This window comes from Nematolebias whitei, chromosome 13 (genome assembly GCF_014905685.2).
Source record: "Nematolebias whitei isolate Nwh7 chromosome 13, NemWhi1, whole genome shotgun sequence".
Classification (NCBI taxonomy): Eukaryota; Metazoa; Chordata; class Actinopteri; order Cyprinodontiformes; family Rivulidae; genus Nematolebias; species Nematolebias whitei.
In genome coordinates, this window is record NC_056510.1 from 43,082,025 (window position 1) to 43,092,652 (window position 10,628).

The following is a 10,628-nucleotide window of genomic DNA, read 5'->3' on the forward strand; positions in this document are numbered from 1 at the left end:
CTGCTGGTGTTGGTCCACTGTGTTTTATCAAGGGCAGGGTCAATGCAGCTAGCTATCAGGAGATTTTGGAGCACTTCATGCTTCCATCAGCTGAAAAGCTTTATGGAGATGAAGATTTCATTTTTCAGCACGACCTGGCACCTGCTCACAGTGCCAAAACCACTGGTAAATGGTTTACTGACCATGGTATTACTGTGCTCAATTGGCCTGCCAACTCTCCTGACCTGAACCCCACAGAGAACCTGTGGGATATTGTGAAGAGAAAGTTGAGAGACGCAAGACCCAACACTCTGGATGAGCTTAAGGCCGCTATCGAAGAATCCTGGGCCTCCATAACACCTCAGCAGTGCCACAGGCTGATTGCCTCCATGCCACGCCGCATTGAAGCAGTCATTCATGCAAAAGGATTCCCGACCAAGTATTGAGTGCATAACTGAACATGATTATTTGAAGGTTGGCGTTTTTTGTATTAAAAACACTTGTCTTTCATTGGTGGGATGAAATATGCTAATTTTTTGGGACAGGCATTTTGGGTTTTCATGAGCTGTATGCCATAATCATCAGTATTAAAACAATTAAAGACCTGAAATATTTCAGTTGGTGTGCAATGAATCTGAAATATATGAAAGTTTCATTTTTATCATTACATTATGGAAAATAATGACCTTTATCACAATATGCTCATTTTTTGAGAAGGACCTTTAATAATAATAATAATAATAATAATAATAATAATAATAACATTTATTTTATTCTTTTATCACCTTGATGAAGAGATTAATCTGATTGAATATTTTGGGAGAGGGCAGTAGCGAGGGATTGGGGGTCTCAGATTGGCTATGAAGTAACGAGGGTTGTCTGTGAGGACAATAGGTTGGGAACCACTGATCTAGGCTGCCCCCTTGAATGATGAATCCCATCATGTTGCTCCCTCCACTTGCCAGGATCTGTCACTACACACTGCCTTAGACAAGCAAAGAAACAAAAAGAAAAATAACCATAACTAATTATATCTGTATTTATACACTGTAACTCCTACCCACTTTAGTATTTGTACCAAAAACATCTTAAACAAATCACCATATATTGTTTTGTATATTTGGGAAAAAGAAAATGACGATTTATATGACAGAATTTGACAGTTGATATATTAAAGGTTATTTTATTAATTTATTATTACTAATACTAATAATACTACTAATAATAATCTTTATTTTACCAGGTAGGTCAATTGAGAACCAGTTCTTCAACCAGGCCAAGAGGCAGTAGCACAAGTACACATCACACTACAATGATAAAAGCATCAAAATACAAAACAAACAGCATAAAGAAACATTTAAAAAATATATTATGTACTTAAAAAAAAGAACATTTAGAACAATATAACCAGTGACAAACATTGTAAAACTAAAAGCAAATACAGTGTTCCTGTACTAGTGATTGTATCGAACTCTTAAAAAAGAGAAAAAAAAATAAGGCAAGTTATTTTTAAATTATTAAACTGTAAAGAAAACAGACCCAGCAAAAATAACACAAATAAAACAACTTCTCATGAAACATCAAACATGATTTCTGAATTTTCCATGAAAAAAAAGTGTTTTAAGATGTTGAGAGATTGTTTTCATCTTTAGTCCATATATAATAGGATTAAAGAGAGGGTGATATAGAACCACTTGTAAAGTCATAATAAAACGAGCTGTTTTGTGGAAATCAACATTCATTCGAGCTATTACGATATCATATGAACACAAACATGAAAAGCTGATTAGAACCAACAGGTGAGGTGAACAAGTTTGGGCGGCTTTTCTTCTTACATTTATGGAGCTCTTAAAGGTTATTATTAATATTTTTGTATAGGTAAAAATAATAAAAAGTATGGGGAAGAAAACAGTGTTAAGTGCAATAAACACACCATAGGTAATATATGAAGTTTTTGAACTTAAACAGTAAAGTTGTGAAACTGCATTGTTGCAGAAGATTCCATTTAAAGTAAGATTACAGACGTTTGAACTGTGGCTGATAAACAGTGACGGCACAAGCTGACAGGCAGGCAGCAGCCAAGATAAAACCAGCAGAACAGTCACTGTGGTTTTGCTCATTATAGTTTGATATTGCAGTGGTTTACATATAGACACATATCTGTCATAGGCCATGGCTGACAGCAACAAGAATTCAGAACCACATAGCGTGTAATAAACAAAACTCTGAAAATGACACAGGGAAATGGATATAATCTGCTTGTCAGATAAAAAGTCAATCAACAGTTTTGGGTAGATGTTGGTGCTGAAAAGAAGTGAATTAAAGAGCAAAGCTGCAATGAGAACATACATAGGCTCATGAAGACTTTTCTGAATCCAGATGAGACAAAAGATGGTCAAATTACTGCAAATAATTAAAATGTATATAATAAACATGATCACAAAATACAGAAATCGGTATTTTTGTAATTCTACATGTCCTCCAAAAGTTATCCATGTTACATTAAATTCATCAGTCATTTTATAAATAAGAAAAACACTTTAAACAGGCTGAAAACAAGAATCTCAGTGTGTCACAAAAAAGAGCAAATGTAATTGTACTGTACTTGAATGCAGTAGACAAGTACTTGAATCATGTTTGCCTCCAAGTAAACCGAGTGTGTTATAAATGTTTATCCTTCTGATTTACTCTCCATGGATCTCATTAAACTGTTTATGCCTGTCATCAGATCTAAAGATTTAGGATGTGAGGTTTAAATATTCTTACTGTTTAGTTTAAACCTTTTTTACTACACATTTATTTACTTTGTTTAAAAACGTTACCTGAACCACTTTCCTCCACCTGCGTAATATCTCTAAAATTAGAAACATCTTGTGATGCAGAAAACCTGTTCGTGCATTTATCACATCTAGGCTGGACTATTGTAATTGTTTATTATCTGGATGTCCAAAAACTTCTTTAACAACTTTTCAGCTGGTACAAAATGCTACTGCCAGAGTATTAATGAGAGTTGATAGGAGAGATCATATCTCTCCAGTTTTAGCTTCTCTCCATTGGCTCCCTGTCAAATCCAGAATAGAATTCAAAATCCTACTTTTAACCTACAAATCTCTCAACAACCTAGCTCCATCTTATGTTACAGATTTTATTGTTCCATATTTTCCTAACAGAGCACTTGGCTCTCAGACTGCAGGTTTACTTGTGGTTCCTAGAGTTTCCAGAAGCAGAATGGGAGGCAGAGCTTTCAGTTATCAGGCTCCTCTCTCGTGGAACACATTTTCAATTTATGTCCATGAGGCTGACACATTGTCTACTTCTAGAATTAGGCTGAACTGTTTCCTTTGTGATAAATTCTATAGTTAGTGTTGGGTTGGGTTTTCTGACTTATCTCTAAAGCCCCCAGTATACTGCCACGTATGTCTGTTCACGCGTATGTACGCGTGTACGGTACGCAGAAGGTTCAGACATGATACTCCAGCGTACACCCCGAGCAGCTGCAGAGCAGCTTCACAGACATGGGGCGTTTACCTTCGGGACAAATTGATGTCGCCGATTGGTCATTTGCTGAGACGCCTACTGGATTGATTGACAGGTCGGAAAAAAGAAAAAAAAGTGAGCGCTGGCAGCCACAGCCACAGCGGTGTTCTGTGTTTATATGTTGCTAATAAAAAGATCTAAAATAGGCTGAGGCTACCAGGTCGGTCATGCTCGGAGTGTACACTGGAGTATCATGTCTGAACCCTCTGCATACGGTACACGCGTACATACACGTTTACGGACGTACGCGGCAGTATACTGGAGCCTTTAGTTATGCTGCTATAGTCTTAGACTGCTGGAGGACAAATTTACCTAATTTCATCAGATGAATAGTTACAAATGAATACAAATGAATAATTTGTATTTGTAATTATTTCTATCTTAACATTTTTTTTTAATCTCTCCTCCTAGTGAGGGACCTGCTCGCCATGGACCTACCATTCGGTGTTGTTTCTCCTTCCTGTCCTCTCAAATCCAGCCGGTTGAATTGAATTGAAGCAGATGGCCGCTTGTCCTGAGCCTGGTTCTGCTGGAGGTTTCTTCTTGTTATGAGTGAGTTTTTCCTTTCCACTGTTGCCTTTGTGCTCGCTCAGAATGAACGAATACAATGAAATGATTGCAATCTGCTGGCTTCCATCCTTTGATAGGTATCTTTACTAATTGGCATTTGTACGTGAATGTTTTTGAACATTGCCCTCCGATAACGTCTGTTGTGACTTGGCACTATAAAATAAACCAAATTGAATTGAATTGAAATTATTTGCCAACTCCTTCAGGACCACCCCTACTCCATTTCTCTTATACATGGATGTTTTACCATGTTGTTTACCATGTTTTACCATGCTGTGGACAGATCTGCAGCATGTTAAAACAGTTTAAACCCGGCTCCAGTACCGTGAGCCTTGCTGTCTTCCTAACTGGTCTCTTGGATGCATAAAATATCTACCTTCTGTAGAGATAAGGGAAGGTAGAGGCCTGAGCACCTTATTAATGGACCCTTTTCACAATGACGTCAGACAACTTCCTTTTTGACTCGATGCTGTGGATCATTACTTCTGGGTTTATTCTCCCTCAGGAGACCTGTCTGGAAACTTAACGGAATTTCATTCCTTCAACCTTTATTTATAGAGGTTATATTACAAGATATAGTGCAAATTAATGTTAATAAAAACAGTATTTATGTGTTTGTTAGCTGTGGTAATGTTATAGATCATTGCAGCAACTTTAGCCACAGTAGCTAAAATATACAACACGGGCTGTCAGTGCTCTAACGTTTAAAGGTTTACTAGCTATATTCAATCAACCTTTATTTAGACAGGTAAATCCCATTGAGCCTCGAGGACTCATTTACAAGAGAGACCTGATTTCAACAAAGAAAGATGACAACAATGGACAACAGCAACAACAATAAGCAGTTATAAAAACTCATACTACAGTTTTTTTTTTTGTTTGTTTTTTTTAACAAATAGGATGGCTAAAAGGAAAAAGGTAACAAAACAAAAAACAGCTAGATTCCAAGACAAATGTAGAAAACTAAAAACAGGAACATGTCTGCATTGGTCCCTGCCAGGAGTCCAACAGATTCTTAAAGACACTTAGAGAGGTCAAGGTCGAGAGCTTCAAATCTTTTTGTAAGATATTCCAGGAAACAGGAGCGGAGTAGGAGAAGGCCCTTTTGCCTAGTTCAGTCCTCACTGAGGGAACACTGCAGGTAATAATGTCCTGAGAGCGCACTCCGTAGCTGCACTCACGCAGAGACATGTAGGAGGAGATGTATGAAGGCAACAGACCAAGAAGTGATTTAAAGATGAAAATGTACCAGTGAGAGAGTCTGCGTGAAGTTAATGATGTCCAGTTAACCAGTGAATACTGGGTGCAGTGGTGGGTACGATAATCCCAGCCAGTTATGAATCTTAGTGCACCATGATAGACAGCATCCAACATCTGCAGGGTTCTTGTAGGAGCGTTCATGTAAATAATGTCACCAAAATCAATTGAGGGAAGGAAAGTCACAGATACAAGGCGTTTTCTAGCATCCAGGGTTAGACAGGATTTGTTTCTGAAAAAGAAACCCAGTTTAACTTTCAGTTTCTTTACCAAGTTTTCCACATGGAGCTTAAAAGAAAGATGTGAGTCGACCAAGATACACAAATATTTATAGGAATCAACAAACTCAATGGGGACACCATTTGAGGATAAAATCGGAGGAAGAACTGCTGGGACCAACTTCCTATTTGAAAAAAGCATCCCTTTGGTTTTTTCGGCATTTAGGACAAGTTTGAGGCGGAACAAATCAGTCTGGATGTAGTTAAATGCAGATTTCAAAAGCTGGAAAGCCTTAGCAACTGTTTTAGCTCGACAATAAACAACTGTGTCGTCAGCATAGAAATGTATGGATGCATTAGGGATGTTTTTGCCTACATTATGTATGTAGATTGTAAAGAGGGTGGGTCCTAAGACTGAGCCTTGTGGTACATCATTGTTGAATGTTAAATAACTGGAGGAAGTACCATTATGTTGAACACATTGCCTCCGGTCTGAAAGATAGTTAGAGAACCAACCAATGGTGTGATCTGAGAAACCACTTTCTGAGAGTTTATGACACAAGATGTTCTGATCCACAGTGTCAAAAGCTTTAGACAGGTCTAAGAAAAGTGCAGCACAATAATCCTTAGCATCCAGTGCTTCAACAACGTCATTAAGAACCTTCAGTGAAGCAGTGGTTGTGCTGTGTTGTTTCCTGAAACCAGATTGATGTGGAGGTAAGATGTTAAATGAGTCCAGGTAATTTTTGATTTGAGAGTTTATCAGTTTTTCTAGAACCTTGGCTAAAATGCAGAGTTTAGAGATTGGTCGATAGTTGTTCAGTGAGGTGGGGTCTCCTCCCTTCAGCAAAGGAAGAACAAAGGCTGTTTTCCAAGTGTCTGGGATGGAGTTTTGTCTTATGGCGAGATTAAAGATGTGGGTCACAGGGACTGTGATGATATGAGCAGCCAGCCTTAAGAAATAAGGTGGAAGTTCATCTGGACCTGCAGATTTTTTAGGATCAAGATCTTTTAACAGTTTATTAACCTCACTGACTGAGAATGGAGAAAAAGAGAAGCTGTGATTAACTGAGGATTGACTTGTAGGAGGGATTTGATTTGTAGAAGTTTGGTTATTAAGTGAAGTGGCTGAATTTTGTTAGTAACTGTGTCAAATAAAGAACCAGAAGCAACAAAATGTTTGTTGAAACAGTTCAGGATCTCGTGCTTATTTGACACAGGAACAGAGTTGACGAGAAGTTGTGATGGGAGGTCAGATGATTGGGGGGTGCCTGAGAGAGATTTGATGGTTTTCCAGAATCTGTTAGGGTCATTTAGATTTTTGGAAGTCTGAGATAAGAAATAGTTGCGTTTTGTTGCTTTAACAGCAGTTGTGCATTTATTCCTCATCTGTCGAAAACTCAACCAATCAGTGTCTGAGCCAGATCTTCTCGCTGTGGCCCAAAGATGATCTCTCCTGTGCAGGAGGTCAGCTAGCTCTGGAGTAAACCAGGGGCTGTCTCGTCCTTTTATTCTGAACTGACGAAAAGGAGCATGTAAATTCAGGAAATAAATGAAATTATTATGGAAATAGTTCCAAGCAGAGTTCACGTCATCAGTTAACAGAATACGATGCCAGTCAAAGTGAGACAGATCCCAGAGGAATGACTGTTCACAGAAATGTTTCAGATCCCTTTTTTGAATTAATCTGGGCTTAGAAGGTGGAAGTTTACTATTTTTTAAAGCCGCTGTCACACAATGATCACTCAAAAGATCAGCGAATACACCTGTACCAGGGAATTTGTGAGGCATATTAGTTAGAAACAGGTCTAAGATGGAGGAATTGTCAGGGTGGCTTTTATTTAATCTGGTGGGGGAGTCGATCAGTTGGGTTAAATTAAAAGACAAGCAACATTCCTTGAATTTGTCACAGAGGGGGTCGACTTACACCAATCAATGTTAAGATCTCCAGCTAAAAAGACCTCTTTGAAATTTAAATTACCAAGGAATTCCTTCATGGCATTTAATGCCTCAGGTGATGCTGATGGTGGACGATAGCAGCAGACTACAGTTAAAACCTGGCCTCCATTCAAGGTGATGTTTACAGATAAGGCTTCAAACTGATTTGGAATTGTTTTGGAAGACACAAGACTTGAAACCAGAGTATCTCTAATGTAAATAATGACTCCACCCCCCCTTTTTTGACGATCACAGCGGTAGATGTTAAATCCATTGATTGCCACGTCATTATTCATTACAGATTTGTTGAGCCAGGATTCAGAAATAAAGATAACATCAGCCCCAGAAGAACTGACCAGGATTTTCACAGCATCAAGTTTTTTCAGAAGGCTACGAGCATTTACATGCAGAAAATGAAGCCCAGAGGCATTTTTAAAGTCATTTGGTGTGCTGTACTTAGTGGGGGGTCCAGGGTTGGGCTGAATCCCTGAGAGCAGTAACAACATTATTATCAGACATTTTCTTGAGTTTTTTGTGACTGATGTGTAATTACAGGAGTTAACAGTGTGGCAATTAGCCCCCATAATTGAACCATGAGAAACATTAATGAAGATGTGATCATTCAGAACCCAAAAACTGTGAAAGTTGCAGTGATGGACAGATTCAGGTGTATTAACAAGATTCAGTGACTCCAGATAATCTGAGAACTGAAAATAGTGACAGTAATATGAATGATGCAGAAAAGTTTCAGACCATAAAATGTCACAGTTCAAATGGGCAAACAAACCCGACGAGTTGGGCCAACTGCAGTTTGAGTTGGGCTGAGGGGGGCTCCGGCCCCCCTGTGAAGAAGGATGGATGGATGGATGGATGCTCCCATGAGAAACAGAAGCTGGGTCCAGAATCAACAGGCCGAAACAGAAACAGAAAATTCGCAGCAAATAGCAGAGCGAGCTGCCAGAAAATCCTCCTGAAGTGAAAGGCATGGTCCTAGCTCGTTTCAGGTCAACAGGGGCCAACAGCGTGATCCGGAATAAAATTAATTATTATCCAGGTGAGTTTGGATGGAGGCCTACAGCAACTCCGATACAAACTCCGAACTTCACTCGAGCACCACGCAGCCCTGCTCCTCCACGCTCCTCCTCCGCTTCTCAGCACCCGACAGCACGGGGCACCCCCGGTGAAAAACGAGACTGACCGGAGAGGCTGAGGCTGAAGTCGGCAACTGGTCCGGTCCGGTTCTGCTCCAGTTTGGCTCCGGCGCTCCAAGCACGAGAGACGAAGAGGCTGAAGATATCCCTGGCCCGGTTTTGCTCCGGTCCGGCGGCCCAGTCTGGCAGCGCGGTTCTGCTCCGGTCCGGCAGCCCGGCGGTGCGGTTCTGCTCCGGTCCGGCAGCCCGGCGGCGCGGTTCTGCTCTGGTCCGGCGGCGCTTCAAAGCACCGGAGCGTCTCCTCCAGGTGAACACAACGACTCCACGGAGGTGGATCGTCCTTCAGTAAAAGTAACGGGCTGCTCACTGAAGCTGAGACCGGCTCTGTAGAAGACGAATTTCCCCACAGCCACCTCGGTTCGGTTCTGGTCCAATTCGAGGGTCACAGGTACACTTCCCCCACACCTATGGAGACACCACGATGGCCAGTCCAGCTGAAAACCAGCGAAATACCACCCGGCGATATTTGTTGGAACCAGGTAGAACCACAAAGGTCCAGATAAGAGTTCGTTGAGGTCCAGAGAGAGAGAGAAAAAACACCGGACCTTCGTGCGTCGACTCCCCAGCTCGAGGGGTCACCTGGCCGGCAGGGTGCGGAGTTATATTAACTTTAATAAAAACAGTATTTAAGTGTTAGTTAGCTGTGGTAACATTATCCATCATTATCAATTTACCATTCTGTAACTGTGTAAGGAAACACCCTCCAATTGTAAAGTAAGCTAGCTAGCAGCTAACGGGTTGCTAAACTCTACACTGCTGCTGCCTGTCAGTGCTGTAACATTAAAATGTTTAACTTTATCTATTAATGTAAAATCTCTGACATCTTCCATCACTGTTGTTTAGAATAGCATTTTAAATATTGAATTAAAAACTATATGTCAAACCATTTCCATGTTCTGATGATTAATAATTTCTCTTTTTACTTTCTTCTTGTGTCCATCTTTCTCAGCAGCAGATCATCTAACCAGCATGACAGTCATCAAGACTTTACTGCAGTGTGCCATGTTGTTCCAATAATAAACAAAAAACACCGTATTTGAGTTTCCACAATTTCCCCGTGGAAAAAGAAAAATGTTCCCGTTGGGTGAGAGTGATCAGGAGAGATGAAGGGCCAACTTTTAAAATCCTTCGTGGGAGCACCCATGCAGTCTGCACTTTGACCCAGAAGATCTAAATTCATCAGCCAGTGGAAGAACCCGGATCAGACAAGGAGCAGTGCCATCTAGATTTCACTGGAATGATCGGGGGAAATGGAGGGAGGACAGTGCTGAACATTTTTAAAAATAAACAAAAATGTGTCATGACCATGAAGTGTCTGATTTTCCACCTCTAGGGAGACGCTCACAAACTCGTGAGTCAGTTTACCTGTGAGCAAGAAAGTGTCTCGTGCTGCTCATAGATATCATATATTCACTAGATACAGCATTGACCGCTATCGCCTATTGGCGCTGACGAGCTGTAGGGCCGCCATCTTGAAACGGTCGACCGCTCCACTCAGTGTAACCTGTTTGACAGGAGCAATGAAGTATTTGCGCGTTTAATCAGTCAGAGCTGAATACTAAACTCATTCTCACAATTTTTTCCTCTGTAAATCTTGGGAGTACAGCCATTAAAGCTGAACACATGGTTCAGTGTATTTAAATATTCTTGGTGAGGTTAACATTAACACTAATAAAATATTCTTATGACACGTTTGCAAAACTCACAGTCACTGATACATTTTTATTAAGACCTATATATTATATATATATATACATACATACACACAATTATGTCTGTTTTATATATAAAACCACATATTGCCACCATATATATATACACACACACACACATTATAATTTCATCTTATATATATATATACACGTATATATACACGTATATATATATATATATATATATACGTATATATATATATATA

At 39.9% G+C, this 10,628-nt stretch overlaps 1 protein-coding gene across 1 annotated transcript; it reads right to left on the minus strand.

Moving 5' to 3' along the window:
• Nucleotides 1-1,559: 1,559 nt before the first annotated feature.
• LOC119419413 (olfactory receptor 13C2-like) lies at nucleotides 1,560-2,501 on the minus strand. Its single transcript, XM_037686720.1, has one exon. It carries the CDS (start codon nucleotides 2,496-2,498, stop codon nucleotides 1,560-1,562), a length of 939 nt encoding a protein of 312 aa, XP_037542648.1. The 5' UTR covers nucleotides 2,499-2,501.
• Nucleotides 2,502-10,628: the final 8,127 nt, after the last annotated feature.

Coding starts and splice junctions, on each gene's coding strand:
- LOC119419413 (XM_037686720.1), bottom strand. CDS start 2,498: ATGACTGATGAATTTAATGTAACATGGATAACTTTTGGAGGACATGTA.